The 18,712-nt window shown below is 57.6% G+C and overlaps 5 protein-coding genes across 5 annotated transcripts; all 5 read right to left on the bottom strand.

Annotated features, from left to right (window-relative positions):
- Positions 1-860: 860 nt before the first annotated feature.
- Positions 861-2,264, bottom strand: LINJ_28_1330 (conserved hypothetical protein; the record flags this gene model as incomplete). The annotated part of the gene is made up of 1 exon (XM_001470126.1): positions 861-2,264. The coding sequence occupies one exon, from the start codon at positions 2,262-2,264 to the stop codon at positions 861-863; it is 1,404 nt and encodes a 467-aa protein (XP_001470163.1).
- A 725-nt stretch (positions 2,265-2,989) lies between these two features.
- On the bottom strand, positions 2,990-5,344 carry LINJ_28_1320 (conserved hypothetical protein; the record flags this gene model as incomplete). The annotated part of the gene is made up of 1 exon (XM_001470125.1): positions 2,990-5,344. The coding sequence occupies one exon, from the start codon at positions 5,342-5,344 to the stop codon at positions 2,990-2,992; it is 2,355 nt and encodes a 784-aa protein (XP_001470162.1).
- A 4,989-nt stretch (positions 5,345-10,333) lies between these two features.
- Positions 10,334-12,310, bottom strand: LINJ_28_1310 (putative glucose-regulated protein 78; the record flags this gene model as incomplete). The annotated part of the gene is made up of 1 exon (XM_001470124.1): positions 10,334-12,310. The coding sequence occupies one exon, from the start codon at positions 12,308-12,310 to the stop codon at positions 10,334-10,336; it is 1,977 nt and encodes a 658-aa protein (XP_001470161.1).
- Positions 12,311-13,612: 1,302 nt separating this feature from the next.
- On the bottom strand, positions 13,613-15,139 carry LINJ_28_1300 (copine i-like protein; the record flags this gene model as incomplete). The annotated part of the gene is made up of 1 exon (XM_001470123.1): positions 13,613-15,139. One exon carries the CDS (start codon positions 15,137-15,139, stop codon positions 13,613-13,615), a length of 1,527 nt encoding a protein of 508 aa, XP_001470160.1.
- A 2,388-nt stretch (positions 15,140-17,527) lies between these two features.
- LINJ_28_1290 (conserved hypothetical protein) lies at positions 17,528-18,208 on the bottom strand (the record flags this gene model as incomplete). The annotated part of the gene is made up of 1 exon (XM_001470122.1): positions 17,528-18,208. The coding sequence occupies one exon, from the start codon at positions 18,206-18,208 to the stop codon at positions 17,528-17,530; it is 681 nt and encodes a 226-aa protein (XP_001470159.1).
- Positions 18,209-18,712: the final 504 nt, after the last annotated feature.

Here is an 18,712-nt window from a genome sequence, read left to right as displayed (position 1 = left end):
AGGCCGAGGAGGGCAGCTAACAGAGCAGCATGTCGTGTGTGTCGTCCAACCTGGAAAAAGTCGTTGGTGTGCGGCAGCTTCGGAGAGGCGTCATGGGAAAGCCGCCACGTCGCCACCTTGAAAGACACGCCGGAGAACAACGCCATGACGACGACGCCGGCACTATGCTTCTCTGGCAAAAATGAAGTACAGGATGGGCGTGCTTCACGCTTTTAGTTGGCATGGCCAGCTCGATGGCCTCCATGACCAGCCAAAGAAACGAAGAGGTGACACAGGGCAAGGAAAGCTCAAGCGTGACGCGAGGAGGACAGACATGTCAGCATACACGTGGCCGCCCGATGTTACGCGCGCGTAGAGTAAAACGAGTAGAAGAGGCGGCATGGGGAGGAGGGTGTGCAATGGCCGTCTCTGCCACCACCTCTACGCGTTCGGAGAACGGGTTGGCTGCCCTTTATCCTGCCTCCACGCCATACACGATCTCCCCACCACCACCAGTGTCCTCTGACCAGCTGCTTTCTTGTCCTCATCTGTGAACCTCTTCAGAAGGGAGGGGGAGGTGAAGAGAAGCCGCCGGTAAAGCATAACGGCAACAGTCTAACAAACGAAAGCTTAATCCAGACGCAACGCACATCGATCACAGGGAGCCACTGCACCACACGTCTGCCTGGTCAGCAAAGGGGTACGCACAACCACACGCACACGTCCACGGAGAACCCACGTTGAACACAGCGAAATGTGCGCCGCCCAGTGACCGGTGGTGTGGGAGAGCGGGGAGGGGGGAGAGAGGGCGCGCCAAGAAGTCTCTTGCTCGCTATACAGAGGCTGGCGCGTGCTCATACATGCGCACGTGGCTCGGGCGCCTAGTAGGGACGCCGCCTCTTCTTTGGGGGCGTTCCGTCGCTACTAGTGCTGCTGTTGATAGACAAGGAAGAGGAGATCGCACTTTCCTCCGCTTCAGAGTCATCGCTGCAGCTATCCTCGCTGTTGCTCTCGCTATCTTCTGACGATGGCGGCGACGCAATGACGTGCGCCTTCTTCGCGCGCTTCCGGTCCACTGGAGGACCGCCAGTGCGACGAATCACGCAGAACTTGCTGGGCTCCTTTAGGGAATACTGGATCATCGCCCCGTCGAGCGCCTTCTCCGCGAAGCACACGCCGTACGTGTATCCCTTCGCATCCGGCTTGCCAAACATGGCCGAGTCAGGGATCTTGATCTTTGCAAGCGAGGTGTCTTGATACGCCTTCTCCAGCAGCGCTGCCACGGCGAGGTTGTACTTGCGCCACGGCATGGGGTCACTGCCCTTACCTTCTATGTGGTTCTTCCACTCCCAAATCCCCAGCTTGTGTGGCGCAGGATCAGCACAGGCTGGTGCAGGTGCCTTCTCCGATGCGCTGCCAAACGGGGCCTGCGCAGATGGCGCGACAGCTCCAAGAGAACGCTGTGACTCCGATCGAGCTTCCTTTACCTGCGCTGCCGGTGATGAGTCCGACATGTCTTGCTGCTGCTGCTGTTGAAGCGCCACATCCAGCAGCCCACGCCACCCCGGCTTCCCACTCCCATTGGCCGCCGCCGCGCCTTCGCCGCCCCCGGTCCGTCCATTAGAGGGCCGGCTCGCTTTCCTCTCCTCGTCACTAAGCTCATCGTTATCATCGTCACCCCCGCCGAGGGCCCTGACCGACGGCACAGCGAGCATCTCCGCGGTTGTCCTTGTTGTCGCTGCCGCTGTAGCATCCTCGCGGGCGACTTCCGTTCCTTCAAAACGGACCGTCAGCGTTGGCAGAGCGAGTTCCTCGGGGAAGTGCACGGTCGCCGCGTCGATCGCATGGCGATCAGGCGCCTGCGTGACCGTCAGTGGGTCACACAGAGGAACGTCGACCGTGATGATGCCGCCTGCGCTCTGGTGCGCTGTGGCCTCCTTCGCGGCGGCCGTTGCACTAAACCTCACTGGCGCGCGCTGCCACAAGGACGGAGCGCTCTCGTCTGACTCGACGGCAGCGGCGTCATTCAACCGAGGCACGGGTGTGCAACTTGCACCCAGAAAGGAGGGGTTCTTCCCCTCTTGGATCATGTAGAGGTGAGGGGGGTGCCACACCACCGCCAGGTGCTCCCGCGACGCGTACTTGTGCGACAGCAGCTGAGCAGATGGCAGTTGCCGCCCACGTCCAACAACGTACACGTGGTCGGTCTTGTCTACCGACAGGACAAGGCGATCGGAGCGCACAATCACCCACTTGCCCACTGGCGCCGTGGCGGAAATGCTCATCTTGTACGAGATGCGCAGGCACAAGAAGGGTGCCTTCGCACGGCAAACAAAAAAAATTGCAAGAAGGGGCGTGGGCGCAGGCGTCTGTGCCCCCCCCCTTCCCTCTTCCCCCTGCGTGTGTGTCTTGGGGATGCCCGAGGGTGTGAACGTCTTTGATGACGTCCGAATGTGGCGGCTGAGAGGACGCAAAGGAAGTTGAAAGAAGCTGGCCTCGTGAAGATAGAGAGAGGGGGGAGGGAGAGGGGGCAGCAACAGGTAAAAAAGGAAATAGGGATGAAAATGCAGCAATAGTCACGGATGGCATCACTTCACTAGACCGCTTAGCATCGCACCTTGCACGACGCGACTGACACGAGAGCCACCGCAAGTGTGTCCTCTCCAGCACAGTGAGTGACGACCTGCTCTGCGCAGCGGTCCTTAGCAATCATGGAAAAAGCGTGTAAGGTTGCGGTGGCAGTGCGTCGGTAGAGGAAAGGCTGCGTCCCCTGCACATGAACCGCGCGCACCGTCAGTGAGTCCACCCTCAATAGGTTTCCGCTCACTATGAGCCTCACAGCGTCCCCGTGCAGACCATCCTCAGCCTCCCTTTTTTTCTTGCGTTTACTTTTCGTGCCAGTGTCGCTCCCAGTGTCGGGCACTCCATTCGTGGGCGTAGGCGGCGCCCTCTCGGAAAGGGAGGCAGGCCGCCTTGGAGAGAGCGATGAACGGTTCACCTTCATTCGTGTTCAGCCATCGTAGCGGAGCCCGCCGATTTCTTCTCCCGTGACGAACATGTCGGCAAGGTCTGCGGTATTGAAGTCGTCGAGGTTGTCATCAGCACCCAAGAACGCGGAGACGCAACCCCTACCAACGTTGCTTTGGAGTGCGACGGAACTGCTCAGAAGGCGTCCCTGAGCCGCGCTTGAAACAGCGGCAGATCGCACCGGGACAGCTGCGCCGCTCCCACTCACTACAGACAGCCCCGCAGACGCCTTGGAAGACGGTAAGGGTACAGCCAGCAGCGCGGGAGCAGAGAGTTGTGGGGGGAGGGCCACATTGCTTTGCGTAGTCACCGCCTCTCTGTAGAGATCAGCCAAGGGCAGGTCATCGACACCACAGGGCACTGACGGCCGGCCACCGCTAACACCGGTGCGGTTCCCGATCGAAGCTGGTAGAGTGGCACCATGAGAAGCTATGCCTGGTGCTGTCTCTCTCACTTGTCCACCTTCCCGCCCCTGTTGCTGCTGCTGCGATGCGTACACATCCACCGGGTATACCCACCCGTCCTGCTCCACCACCTGCACCCCGTGATATCTGCGAAGGCGTGCCGGCGCACCAGTGGTGGTGGTGCTGGCTACAGGGTGCTTCGTGCACCGCTCTTGCTTTCCTCGCTTCCGCCTCGGCGAGCTGCTCGACGTCGACGATGGCGGCCGAGCAGGTGACGTCGTGGAGGATGACGCAGAAGACCACACACTGCTCGCGTCGCTAAAGTAGGACGTGGCGGGCCACTGCAGTGGGGCACCAGCCGCAACAGTGTTGCCCTTACGCTGCCCACGGTCAGCGTCGTCGCTCACCCCAGTGGGCGACACTGTCGATGACAGAGTGCTAGAAGTGTCGGAGTCAGAGCCGTCCGTGTCGTTGCTGGTCGAGTTACTGTCGCTGATTTCAATCACATCCTCCGTGGCTGCGTTGCTCGCGGAGAGGTTAGCACGGCACGGTGGAGCGCAGGGCGGCCTGATCGATCCGGCACCATCCGGAGGCTGCGTTCCACCCGCTACTTTGAAGAGGCACCCTTCTCTGCCGCTTGCCATCGCACCCCTGTCGTCATCTGGCATCATACCAAGCTCCTCCATCAGGGTGCGCCATTCCCCCGACAACTGTGAAGTAGCGAGAGCCCCGGTGCGGGTCGCGTCGTCGACCAGTCCTGGGGATACCGCGGTCGACCTCCGTTTTGTTTGCTGTGGGAGAACGTGCTCAGCTGCGGAGCGCGCGCGAGCGGACGCCTGGTGCACACGCGGCACAGTAGCGTGCACCGCTGCTATTGAGTGGGCAACGCTGGCATCTGCTCTTCCGCGAGCACGTGGTGCATGCGATGTGCGCGACGCCGCCGCGGCTTGCTGCGGCGGCAACACACCACGCTGCCGCGCCGCCCCCTTGACCTTCTCCCACATTCGATGGGCGCTAGAGCCTTTGTACGTGCGGCCGTCGTAGACAAAACAGCGGCGCCCACGCGCGGTGAACCAGCGGTAGTCACACAACTGTCCGTCACTGCGCAGTGTAACCGCTGCGGAGGCCCGCGAGCCACCACTGCTCCCTCGGCCGCGACGTTGCGCACTGCCGCTGGTGCTTGGATCGCTACGACCACCGCGTGCACGTATCGAGGACGAGACAGATGCGGAGGTGGTGGCTGCCCGCGTTGGTGAGCCACGCTGCCGTGTGCGCCGCTGCGAGGGCGCGGCATGCGGGGCCGAGGCCTCGTAAAAGGCTTCTCCGTCCTCGCTGGCACCACCATGAGCATCGTCGCTTCCGTGAGTGGATGTAGTCGCGGCTACCGAGCGGCCTCCTGCGAGTGTGGCCAGCCGCAGGCCTGATTCGACGGAGGTTACCCCTTGTCGCCGAAGCTCGCTGATGCGGACGATACCTTTGCCGTAGGTCGAGAAGGTTTTGACTCTGCCGGTGGTGGTGCTCGTCTTCGAGGCCGGAATTTCGGATGCGGCATGGTGAGAAGAGGACGCGCACATGCCACGGTGAGCACCACTGGAAAGGCTGTCGCCTGAGTGCCAATGACTCGCACCTCCTCTCATGCCTCCGGCGGCGCTAGCGGGGACATGGACTACAGGGGTTGCACTTGATGTCAACGGTGGTGCCAGTCGCACAGCGAGGCGGCGACCGCTCAAAAGACCTTGGCCGACGGTGATGCCGACACCGCTACCGCTGGCGCTTTCCCGGTGGTGGGCTGGCGATGAGTTCGCTTGAGCTGAAGTCGAAGAAGGCGATGCGACGAGCGACGGCGAAGAAGCGGTACCGCTGACCCCATCACCGCCGTCGAAGTCGCCCGCCGCGCACGAGGGTGCTAGGCCGAGCTGCACATGATACTGCATGCGTGACAAGACGTCATCCACCAATAAGAACGCAGGGACGCTCCAGGGCAGCGAAGAGTGAGATAGTACGGCTGGGCAAGGACAGTAGTGCGCACCGGCAGCGGACGACGTCCAGGGTACTTGCGAATGAGAGCGACGGAGAAGGAAACTGCGGAATGAAGCTTGAGGGATGCTTATGATTGAGAAGGCGGCTCGCCACCACGTGTATATATATATATTTATGGAGAGAAGTCTGTGTAGCCCCGAGGTGTCGCAGGAGAAGACTCGAGCTCGCCCGCACGGAGGAGAAGGAGGTGGTGGTGGACGAGCAGCGCGAAGCAGGGGTATATGACCGTGTGTGTGTGTGTGTGTGGTGAACGGAAAAGGTGGCCGAGGGGCCAGGTTTGAGGTGGGATGGAAGGGGCGTCGAGGATGGTGGTTTGTGCGCCTGTGTGAAGATAACTTACCAGTGCCACTGCCCGTCAATGTGTGTTTCGTTGTTTCGCAAGGGTGTATCTATGCGTATGTATGCGTGCGTATGAGGTGCGAACCTCGCACACTAGGCAAGCGCCAACGACTGTGCACTCCTCCTTCGCGTCCGTGTGCGTGTGATCCATTGAGCGAGCGAGCAAAAGGGGACGATACAACGATAAGAAGGCCCGGCCACCACAGGAAGGGAGAGAGCGGCAGAGATACCAGCGTAAAGGCGCGGAGGGAGGCCAGTGAGCATTCGCCGGCTGCGCCGCAGGAAGCAAGATGCGAGAGCCGCTGCTGGAGGCAAGCGGGGCAGGCACTCAGCTCTGTGTGAAGTAGACACCCTTCGAAGAGGAAGGAGGCCACCAGGAGGCCAGAGATCGCGGTTCCGCGGGACATGGGAGGGGGGGAGGCTCGACGGACAGCTCACTCTCTCTCGCACGAAGTGCCTTCACACGCCTTGACGGTCTTCTCAGGCTCCCGCTCCGTAGGTGTTGTCCCCGTTCAAGTCAATACGCTTGTGTCACCTGCAGTGACATCACCACAATTATCACTTCTTTTTTTTTCGTTCAAGTCAAGAAGAAGCGCGCGTGCTCATTGTTCATTTTTGTTGTCCTCATGTTGATGTGCGTGCGCCTTACCGTCTGCACTGATTCGGCGTGAGGCGATACCTTCATCAGCATCACCATCACTACTTCTGAAGAGGGACAGAGAGTAGAAGCGCACACGGTTACTTAAGAAAAAGAAGAGAGATACAGCCTAGGGGCGGGTTTGTTCTGAGTTCTTTCGTTTTGTTGTGCACTACCTCCTTCCTGGGTATCCGTCGCTTAACGTCGTAGAAGGCGCTGGAACTCCGTGACTCACACAGGTACGACGTCGCCTTCTTTTCTTCGTCTCCTTGCCGTCTTGTGCACTTGTTCACGACGCGTTTTGAATGTGGAACCAACGCCGCTGCTGAATGAAAGACTGATCCAACCATGAAAAGGGGGAGGGGGGGCAGGAGAGGAGAGAAAAGGAGAGGAAGGGGCGAGGAGACCAGCCAAAGAAAAACGCGCGCACACACAAAGACAAACAAACAACGCACATGGACGCAGGCACACACACACACACACACAATACCGCGCAGAAACGACAAAACAACGAATTACCGTGACAAGGACTCAATCGAAAAAAAAGCGAAAGAAACGCGTGCCGCACTTTTAAAGTGAAACAGACACAGAAATGCCAAAAAAAAAATAAATAAACCGGAGAAAGAAAGCACACAGACACACACACACGGTACACAACGCAGTTGAATGATTCACATCGACGCATGATACCGGCCACACCTGCTGCGATGCTTTCTTTCTCTATTACTCTCTGCTGATGTGGCCACGGAGTGCCTCTTGCACAGCGCACAAGGCATTCGACTCTCTTGTGTGTGGATTTTGCGGCCTAACAGAACGCAGGCGAGATATAGGCACAGTCGAAGAGACAAGCCTGCACAGCAACCAGCACGAACTGACAGCAAAATAAAAAAAATAAAAAACAAACAGATAATCCATCAATGCGCACCTGTGTGCGTATGAATGAGTGTGTGAAGAAAAGGAAACCTCCCCGGCAGAGCGAAAGAAAGGAAAAAAAAAACAAGAAGGGGGAGGACAGCACATCCGTAAAGACAGAAACAAAGAGAAAGGGCACAAGAATCGCACACACACACACACAGACAGACAAACCAAAAAAAAAGCCCATCAGTATTGTTGTTGGTGGCGTACATGTGTTCAGCGTGTGCGCTTTCTGTTGCTTTGCCCCCCTCACATTATCTGGAACAGCCTTCACTTCATTTTTTTTTGCGTATGGTTGTATACGTGTGCGCGTCCGTGACGGTACGTGCGTGTGCGTCTCGGTGTGTGTGTGTGTGTGTGTGTGTCGGTGTTTGATTTCTTTTTTTCCCCCTTTTTTTTTGCCTTTTTTCCCGCCCTTTCTCTTTGACGCCCATTCAAAATACGAAAAAGAAAAAAAAACAAGAAGAAGCGCCAACAACCAACCATAAATCAATGAAGAGAGAGAGACATCACACACAAAAAAACACGTACACGTAAATACATACGCGCATGGACATGCGTAAACGTACACCGCAACGGACAAGATGAGCTCTCCTGTTTCTCCCTTGTTTTCCTCTTTTATTTTCCTCTTTTTCCCTCTTTTTTGGCTCTTGATATTTTCGTTGGTGGTTATGTATACAAACATATAGACGTGTATCCATACATATATACGCCTATGTTTGCACATATATATATATATTCATGCGTGTGCGTCCTGTCCACCCTTGTTCTGCTTTCGCGTCTTCACAGGGCGTTTAAACAAAAAAAGGCATACAGGGACGTCAGCTACGCAGGAGAACGAGACGCACCAACACAGGGACTCGGAGACATAGTGAAACGGCGTGCGTCTGACAGGCCACTGAAAGAGCAAGAGGTTCGCCGTACATGCGTGTCGATAACGGCAAGAAAAGGGCGTGGAGGAGATCGGTCCGATAGACTGGTTTCCTCGAACTTCGTCCGCTTTCCATCTCTCTATGTGTATGTGTGTGTGTGTGTGTGCGTGTTAGAGCCCAATGTTTTCCTTACAGTCGTGTCGGTCTCCTGCACCTTTTTTCCTTCTGCCTCGCAACTCGCATGACTTTTTCAATCGCAAACCTGTGAGTGAAGGGAGGAAGGGAGGAAAGGGGGGCTTTGCCGATTCCGGGTGCATCCTATTTCAGGTGTCTCTTCTTTTCGGTTTTCGAGAGTACCCACTCCTCTGCGCTTGTGTGTGTCTGTGTGTTTGTGTGTGTGTGTGTGTGTGAGTGGGCCGAACGCGGGCTGGGGGAGTATTGCGTGTATGTGTCTTACAATCACCTTTCTGGCTGTGTCGACAATATTGCCCCTTCTTCTCGGCCCCCGCACTTCAATTCTCTTGTTCCTCCTCTTCACCAGCGTCCACCAACGACAGCATCCAGCACTCCTGGGCGTGTCTCTCTCTCACTCGAATAGTTGGGCACAGGCAAAGGGTGAGGTTGAAAAACGCTTTCTAATTTATCGCGCCAGTGAACAGCATAACTGCTACTTCCGCCTCCGTCACCACCGCATCGCATCTGCTTTTTTTTCCTTCTCTCGCATAGCCGCCAATCCACCCCGCCCACCTCCACATCCGCACGCCACACAGACGATGGTGCTCGCGCATCGTACACCCTCGGCCAGTGGTTCAGAGAGAGAGCACGATCGTCCAGTGAAGCGAAAAGGGCACACGAATTTACGCGCAACTTTCAGGAAGTGGGGTGGACGGGTAGGAAGCTGACGGCCTACCAATGTGCCCGTAGTCAGGCATCTGGCGAAGTGCATCGAGAGAGAGAGAGCAACAGCAGCAAAACAGCAAAGAAAGGATGCGAGAGACGGAGGAACGGCGCACGTGCAGTGCGCTCGAAAGTGCCATCGTGAGAGATGCTCACAGGCTCACTCAAACGCCGTGGAAAGAATTCAGAGCAGACGGGGGAGGGGACAGTGGCAAGAGAAAGGACGCTGCGTAGCGCGAAGAAGCTCAGATGACGACACACACGCACACAGAAGAGGCGCACACACGCACAGAGAGTCGCGCAGCAACTCACTGAGCGCGAAAAAAAAAACAAACGAAGAAAAAAAAAGGGTGGGGTAAAACAAAAGAAGGCAGCAAGCAACAACAGAAGAAAACAGACAGGCAGAGAGAGAGAGCAGGCGAGCGCACGCGACAGGGGGCGGCACGTGTACCACGAGGGATGACGGAAACTGAACAAAGGGGATAGGGCGCACACGTTTCTCATTGACGGAAGAACGCGCACACACACGCACACACACACACGCACACACACGCACGCACAAGCACCGACATACACATATACACACATCAATGCGCAAGGCACCAAACTGAGCGCATAGGGAAAGGGAAGGGAGACGAGGAAAGCAATGACGGCACAGTGGGCTTCTCCAGGTCAGCGGGTGTGCCTTTGGATGTCTGTCTCTCTCTCCGTGTGTGTGCGTGTATGTGTGTGTGTGTGTGTACATGCTCACCAGACCGAGATGATGCCGAGTAGGAGGACGAGCAGAAGCGAGAAGGACACACACAAAACGAGCTCACACAGAACCCCATAAAGTTGACGGCGCAACGCACACGCGCGCGCGCACCCAACCGCAATGGTATAATGCGGCAAACAGAGAAGGAAAGAGGCGACGCTCAAAACAGTGAAAGAAAAAAAGGAGAGGGATGTGGTGGAGAAGCGCACATCTCGACCACGGCGGCGAAGGCGCACATACACGATTGCCAAAGAAACACAGAACCGCCATCGTTGAGTGGGCTTTTCGCTTCACCTCTCCGTATCTCGGTGCCGAGACGGCGTTTGGAGACACCCTCTGTTTTGTCGTGTAGAGTGAAAGCTGAGCATGCCATGATGTATGTGTGCCGTCGGTGTCGTGCGGTGTCGCACCCCCTTCTCTCTGCTCTTCTTGTATGCTCCGCTTTCCTGTTTTTCTTTCACGCGGCCGACTACAAGTCATCCATCGCGTCCGCCTCTTCTGCACCAGAGCCGGCGGCGCCCTGGTACACCTTTTGAATGATGGGGTTCGTCACACTCTGCAGCTTCGTGCGTGCAGCCTCGAACTCCTCACGGTCTGCATTGGGGTTTTCGTCGACAAAGTCGAGGGCATCCTTCACAGCCTCCTCGATCGCCTTCTTGTCGTCCGCGGCGAGCTTGTCACCAAGCTTGTCCTTGTCGTTGATCTGGTTGCGAAGCGAGTACGCGATGCTCTCTAGCGAGTTCTTCGCTTCGACACGTTCGCGCACCTTGCGGTCCTCATCCTCGAACTCGGCAGCCTCGCGCACCATGCGCTCGATCTCCTCCTCGCTGAGGCGGCCCTTGTCATTTGTGATGGTGATCTCCTCCCGCTTTCCAGAAGACTTGTCGCTAGCCGTCACCTGCAGGATGCTGTTCTCGTCCACATCGAAGGCGACCTCGATCTGCGGCACGCCGCGCGGCGCCGGCGGGATGCCGGAGAGGTCGAACTTGCCAAGCAAGCGATTGTCCTTCGTCATCCCGCGCTCGCCCTCGAAGACCTGGATCAGCACGCTGGGTTGGTTGTCCTGATAGGTGGAGAAGATCTGGCTCTTCTTGGTAGGAATCTGCGTGTTGCGCTCGATGAGCTTCGTCATGACTCCGCCGACGGTCTCGATGCCCAGAGACAAGGGAATCACATCGACCAGCACGACCTTGCCGCCCACCTCGCTCTCGCCCGTCAGCACGGCCGCCTGCACCGCAGCGCCGTACGCGACGGCCTCGTCGGGGTTGATGCCCTTGTTCGGCTCCTTGCCGCTGAAGAAGTCCTTGATGAGCTGCTGCACCTTCGGAATTCGGGTCGAGCCGCCGACTAGGACGATCTCGTCGATGTCACTCTTCTTCAGCTTTGCATCCTCCAGCACCTTCTGCACGGGCACCAGCGTGTTCTTGAAGAGGGCCATGTTCAGCTCCTCGAACTTGGCCCGCGTGATCTTCTCGCTGAAGTCGTAGCCCTCGACAAGGCTGTCCACCTCTACGCGCGCCTCCGGGTGGGACGACAACTGACGCTTCGCAGCCTCGCATGCCTTGCGCAGACGGGCCAGGGCCTTCTGGTCATTCGAGATGTCGACGTTCTGCTTGCGCTTGAGGCCGTCCACAAAAAACTTCATCATGTTGTTATCGAAGTCCTCACCACCGAGGTGAGTATCACCGTTCGTCGCGACCACCTCGAAGAAACCCTCGTCGATTGTCAGCAGGGACACATCGAACGTGCCGCCACCGAGGTCGAAGACCAGGATGTTCTTCTCGCCAGCCTTGTTGAGCCCGTACGCTATGGCGGCCGCTGTGGGCTCGTTGATGATGCGGACGACGTTAAGGCCGGCGATCTTACCGGAATCCTTCGTTGCCTGACGCTGTGCATCATTAAAGTACGCTGGCACCGTCACGACGGCGTTCTTCACCTTCTCGCCGAGGAAGGTCTCAGAGATCTCCTTCATCTTCTGCAGCACCATGGCGCTCACCTCCTCTGGCGTGAACCGCTTCTGCTGGCCCTTCACCGTCACTTGCACGAGCGGCTTGCCAGTCTTGTCCGCCACAATGTGGTACGAGAGCAGCTTCTTGTCATTCTGAACGGTGGGGTCGGCGTACTTGCGGCCGATGAGACGCTTGATGGCGTAGATGGTGTTCTCCGGGTTCTGCGGCAGCTGATTCTTCGCGCCATCGCCGACCAGACGCTCTGCGTCGGTGAAGGCGACCACAGACGGGGTGATGCGGTTACCCATCTCGTTCGTGACGATGTGGACCTCACCCTTCTGCCACACACCGGCGACCGAGTACGTCGTACCAAGGTCGACACCGATGCACGGCGACTCCACCTTGCCGCTGCCATCAGCGGCAGCCGCAGCCGACATCACCAGCATGGCGGACACGAGGCACACGGCCATGAGTGTTAGGTTGTCTTTCCGCGTCATCTTTTCCTGCTTCCGTTCCTTTTATGTTGTCCTTTAGAAACCACAGAAAGGCAACTGCAAAGGCTAACGGGAAGCGACGGCGAAGCGATGGGGGCGCCGAGGGAGGCGAGGCTACACAGACGCGCGCTAGTTCAAAAAGGAAATAGGCAAAGAAAAGATGCCACCGGATCCCTTCCAGACTTGGAACTCCAGAGAGAGAGCGAGTGAGCAAACACCGAAGAGCAACAGATATACGACCCTGGCAGACAACTTGTCTCGAAATTGGTGGAGAGACAGAGACAGGTGCTGGTGGTACGTAGCCTGGCTTGAGGAGGGGGGAGGGGAAGGTGTTCACGCGTCGCTTAATGGAGCACAGTATAAGCGGCCAACGCGACACGCCCTCAAACAACAACAACACAGAAAACCAAAAACAAAAGGGAAAAATCGAAGCGTCGATGCGCGAGATCGAGAGACGCTTGCACACGGATCGGAGACCAGTACGTGATATTCTGTTTGGAATCAGGCGGCGTATGGGCGAGGAAGTTCGATGAAAAAAAGGCGTGGAGGAGGAGAGAGAGCGACTTGAGAGCGGCGTGACCCTTAGATACCCTGCCGATGTCCGTGGGTGTGGAATAAGGAGAGAAGGGGGCAGGGATGTGGCGTGTGCGTGCATGTATGGGCGGGTTCGATGTCGTGTGTCGTCGTTCCCACAAAAGCCAAAAAAAAGGGGAGAGAAGAGGACCAAGAAAAAAAAAGGGCAGAGTGAAAGGCTCGCAGAGTTGGAGCAGCATCATGGGTGACGATAGAGTGACTCTGCGTCACGGCCGCCCAGCCATCTGTCGGAAGGAGTTCACGCTGAAAGAGCCTCATGCGGCACACAACTACATCGACGCCGTTCCGGCGCCGAGGCAGCATCCCATTGGGGCTCGAAAAGCTGCGGTAGCGCAGGCATTCGCCCCTCGCGACCCAGCGAGCCCAACCCTGTTTTGTCGTTACCGCGCTTTCGATGGCATGAGCAACAAAGACAAGCCCAATATATGCACATGCACGCACGCAACACGCACGCAGGCACACAGGCACACCAATGCACAAGTGCACCTACAAAAAAAAGTAGAGAGAACAGAGATCTGAGGTGCCACGCGCGCAGCAGGTACAGGCACGCGCGCGCAGAGAGAGAAAACCCAGCAGGTGCAGTGATAAGAGAAGGAGGCGACTCAAGGAAAACAATATCGAGACACTGAACAGAAGCAACACAAATATGCGAAAAAAAAAGGGAAGTGCGCTACACGGAAAACGAAAAGAGGGAGTTGCACTCGGAACGTTTTAGAAGTGACCCGGGGTAGCGTGCACGATGCGCCCCCACATCTCCACCTGCTTCGGAATCTCCAGCAACACCGCGGCTGCAAGCATTGCAGGGTTCTTCCCCTCAAACTCACTGAACGACACAAACTGCACCAAGTCGCGACGCGCTGGTCGGTTGCTGCGATCTCGAAGAACGCCACCATCTCCGTCCAGCTGCACCATCGCGCTGAAGTCGGCGCGGCCAACGCCGATGATCACAATCGACAGCGGCGCGTCGTCGGCGGCAACAATAGCGTCGATCGTATCGTGCATATCGGTGATCGTGCCGTCCGTCAGAATCAGCAGGATCGTGTACACGCCGCGCATCCGCCGCGCTCCGTCAGTGATCGTCCGGATCGTCGGCGCAAAGTTCGTCGGCCCGCTGAACTGGAGCGTGGGCAGTAGCCCGGCGTAGGTGTCCACGACCGCCTGCATGCCATTCAGGTACGCGTTCGAGGGGTTGCCGCTCAGCGGGAAGAAGTGGCTCGTGCCGTTCGTGAAGGGCGCCACCGCGCCGAACCCGTACACGGGAAACATTCGGTCGCTGTCGTACTCCTGCACAACCGTGCTCACAGCCAGCATGGCTCGGATGTAGCTATTCGGGTGGTGCGGGTTGTAGAAGTGCAGCGAGCGCGGGTCGCTTGGCGGTCCGTTCGAGCCGGTAAAGTCGATTGAGAAGGCGATGTTAAGCGCCATGCCAGCTTGCAAGTACTCGAGAAAGTCGTAGCTCCTCACGTAGTCGCACCGGGTCACCGCGATAAACCCGTGCGACTTCCGCTTCCCCTTCCTCTCCACCACCAGCTCGAATTCCTTCCCAGACGCAGCCAGCAGCTCCACACCAGTGATCACAAAACTCCCTATCGACTCGTCCTCACCGGGGTCTTGGTCGAAGCACTCGAAGTGGATGCACGGGGAGACAAAGTCGCCACCGCACAGCTCCACCAGGTCGATCGTCCGCGTCGGCCTCCACTGCGGGTTTAGCGTGTTCTTGACCACTTCGCTCTTGTAGACGGTGACCCGCTGGCCGCTGGGCAGAAGGCGGCTCAGAACGAAGTACGGGTCGGACTTGCCGAACAGGTCCATCTTCTTTAGGCTGCGGCCGCGGAAAGTCACGCCAATGGTGCCGCGCTGCGACCCGACATACGACGCAGTCAGCGTCACGGTGCTCTTGCCGCCGAGGCTGAGCGTCAGCGTGGAGCCACGCGATGACAGCAGACGCCCCAACGCGAACTCCGCAACGCCTAGCAGATCATCGGGCTTGTCCTTGTCGCTGTCCCACACCTCGACGCGCATGATCTGGCGAATTTCGAAGAAGTAGGTCACAGAAATGCACGTATGGAACTCAGGATTGAGATTATTCTTGATTACTTCGGTGCGTCCCACGCAGACTTTGCCGCCATCCGTGGTGTCGAACACAGTAACGTACGGATCGGACTTTGAGGTTGTATCCTTGTCCAACAAGTGCGAGCACTTGATGTACAGCTGTACCGTCGTGCTGATCGATTTCATCGTACTGTGGCAGGATGGAGAGCACACGGCGATGGAGGTTTTGCTGTACCTGTAAGAGGAGATCGGCGAAGCACACGGCAAGGAGGACGAGGACGAACACGAAATCCGGAAAAAAAAGTGAATTAGAGCGCACCTGCTGCGCTCCTTTGATCAGCGCGTTCGATGTCGGGTTGTGAGAGGTGGTCCACGAGTGGGATGAGAAAAGGGCTAACTCGCACACGAGAAGCAAACCAGCTGTAGTAATGGCAGAGAGCCGCACAGGTGCTGCGCCACAATGGCTTTCGATAGTGGACGACGCCGAGGTCTTTTTTTACCTTTTTTTTGCAATGTTTCGATGCGTTGTTTTATTTTGTTTTGGTTTGCTTTTTGAGAGAAACGTTGTGTGCGGGCTCTGCCGCCATGAATGGAGGCGGAAGCGTTTCACACTTGAACTCTGCACGTTTGCGTGCGCGTGGTACCGCAGGAGTGTCGATGACGGGCCGGAGCCAAGGAGAGAGGCGCGCGTGGAGAGAAACTGCAGGTACAGGTGTGTTCAAAGCAAGGAGATGAAGTTGCCGTTTTACTGCGAAGAAAAGAAAAGGCGGGGCAGCGTAAGCGATGCTCTGGTAGAGTCAACATCGGGACAAAAAAGGAGGTGGGGATCAAAGTGGCGGCGATGGTACCCCCCCCCCCAACCACCACCGCCGCCGCCGCCGCCGCACGTTTTCATTGGCAACTGGGGCGGGAAACCGAATATCCCGATTTGCCTTCAAGTCTGCCTGTTGCAGCAGCGGGAGCTCGAGCGCGTGGAGTAGCATATGCATGGATGACAGCCATGAGAGTCACGCGGCGGAGGGGGTGCCACAAACATTCTAACGGGGCGGAGGCGGATGAAGGTCCACGATGCACAGCTTCCAGCGGCGACACCCTTCACCAACACCAGGAGAGGACGATCCGCACACGATTACATCCACCCCGCTTCACAGCGTGTTTGTGTCTGGCACATGCGTGCCCCCTTCCCCAACAAAAAGAAGTGTGGGTGAGCATCAGCCCCCTTAGCCTCCCTAAGGACTCGCGCTCACCACACATTGAGGATTCGTGCACCTCCCCTCCCCCACCCCACCCCACACGCACATGTGCTCAGACATGCACACATAGTGAGCAAAGGCAGATACCGAGGAAAGAGACAGATGGCGACAGATACTTGTCGGTTTACATTGACCTCTCCTCGGCTCTCTCTAGTCCTTCTCGGCAGATGTGTCTCTGACGGCAGCACTGCCCCTGTCGCGCATGCTTTGTTACGACCCGCCACCCTTAGAAAGAGCAGCAAGCGAAGCACAGCGCCGACATGCAAGGGCACTGGCCTGCGCATCCTTCGCTTTTTTGTTTGTATGGCTACGTCGTGTGCGTCTGGTTCTCTGCACTGCCAAGGTACTTGCTCTTCACACCTTGTCACACCTAGATTGGGCGGGCGCCAGCGGGGGGGGGACAGGAAAGGAGGGGAGCATAAGCATCCACGTGAGACAGCGGTACATGGGAAGATCCGGTGAGGAAACAAAAAAGAAACATAGCAAAAAGCCGTGATCGGAAATAGCAACTCGAGTACACGCACACACGCACTCCCCCCCCCCGATACACACCAACACAGAGAGAGATACAAAAGCGAAAGGCAGACCAAGCGGGGCCGCAGCGTCTGTTTAGGAGCAACACCAGAGAGATGGAAGAATATACATGTATATGCATATAGGGCTATCGTGTGCGTGCTTGCGTGAGATCGAGGTGGAGAGGGTCTGTGAGCGCCCGCTTTCCCTTCCTTTTCCGCTGATGTGCATCTGTGCAGTTGGAGTTTGGGAGCAAGGGCGGCCATCCGCCTACGCCTCTCTGGCGTCAAGCACATAATAATAAACAACGGAAAAAAACGTGATACTGCTGTACATGATCCGTGCGTGAGCGACACCTCAGAGAGGCCGTTGAGTGACTCCGACCCCCTCCTGTGCATATGCACGACGCATCCAGCTTTGCCGCTAGATGTCTTGTGCAGACGCGCAGCGAAGGTGTAGGAAGTCTAGGTGGAGACGATGGCCACACACTTGACAATACAATATTAAGACAAACAAAAAGAGGCCTGCGAACGACCCAGATCGACAGAGCGAGGCGCAGGTGCGGGCAGGCACACACACACACACAGATGGCTACAAACGCGTGACTGGGTGGGCGATAGTTCGGGTGCCGCGCTGGGGCGGTCGGCGACGCAGGTTTGGAGTGCGAAGGAAGGTACTGTACAATTGTGTTGCGGCATACGCAGTGTTTTGGCAAAGAAAAGCGGCGAGATGGACGGCCGACCACGTCCCTTGCACACAACCACTCTCTCACGCACACACACACGTACACGTACACGAGAATCGCCGCTCAGTAGTAGCGAGACCTGCCCCACGTGACACCCTTGTCTGGAAGAGTCATCTCGTGCGGCGGCGCAGCGTCCTCGGTGTAGAAGAGACCAGTGCGCAGGTGGTAATGGCATGTCGACTCGTACGCAGGAGCCAGCCGCAACAGCGTGCTGTCCACCGCGTTCGGCGCTGTCCATGGCTCCTTGACGCCGTTGTAGGTGGAGCCGCCGCCGGTGCCCTCCAGGCCGGTCGTAGCGTGCCCTGGCTGCTGCAGACGCCGCTCCGGGTTCGAGACGTCGAATGATATGTGCTCGAGTGCCGTCGCCTCCCCGTCAAAATCTTGCGCGTCCGCATCCGTCCCCGCCACGTGGTTGGCGGTCGAGCCGGAGGTACTACCCATGCCGGCAGAGTGGCCAGATTGCGAGTCAGCCGTAGCGTCGCGTGTGGCGGCCTGGCCTGCCGCCAGAATGGTAGTACCGTAGCGCGATTTGCCAAACAGGGTCCGGCCCGGGTACGGGGTGCTGTCATCCATCACGAGGCTAGTTCCGTTTTCTGTCGGCACGCTCGACTGCGTCAGGTGCCCTCTACTCTTGAAGAAAGTGCCGGCTGGCAGCGGGTTCATCCAGTACGCGCCGGCGTAGTTGACGAAGGTATCTCGACCGCTGCCATCGTTCTCGTAGAAGAACTTGTACTTTTTGGACATGACTACGGCGGCGTTTCACGAATGTGCGGTAACGGTGTAGATAAGGGTGTCTGTGAAGCGTGGATGGGCGCTCGATCTCGGTGGTATGCCGCGCCTTTCCTGCGATGTCGAAGGACGTAAGTTGGAAAAATAAAGAGGAGGGGGGGGGGAGACTTGGCTCGCACAGAAAGCTTCCCACGTTTTCGGAAAAAAGAGAGAGCCAATAAGAGAAGGAGAAGACACAGGAAGGCCCCGTGATCAGGGGGTAGTGCATAAAGGAAGAAGCAGGAAACACTATCAGGTGCGGCGGTCGCCCCCGACCACTCCACGAGCTGTCCTAATCGCGGATCCTGTGCTGACACGCATCCGGCGCGCAGGCGTGCTTGTATCCGCCCGCGGCCCGCACAGCACCACCATCTGAGCGGTGGCGACTACCTCCTTCCCCCTCTCTTGTCGAATGTCCCAGCAGCTGCTGCCGAAGCGCATACCTACCGAGAGAGAGCGCGCGTACAGCTATGCATGCTG

This window comes from Leishmania infantum, chromosome 28, assembly GCF_000002875.2.
Source record: "Leishmania infantum JPCM5 genome chromosome 28".
NCBI lineage: Eukaryota > Euglenozoa > Kinetoplastea > Trypanosomatida > Trypanosomatidae > Leishmania > Leishmania infantum.
The sequence above is the reverse complement of the archived record's forward strand: the minus strand, read 5'-3'. Positions and strand labels throughout refer to the sequence as shown.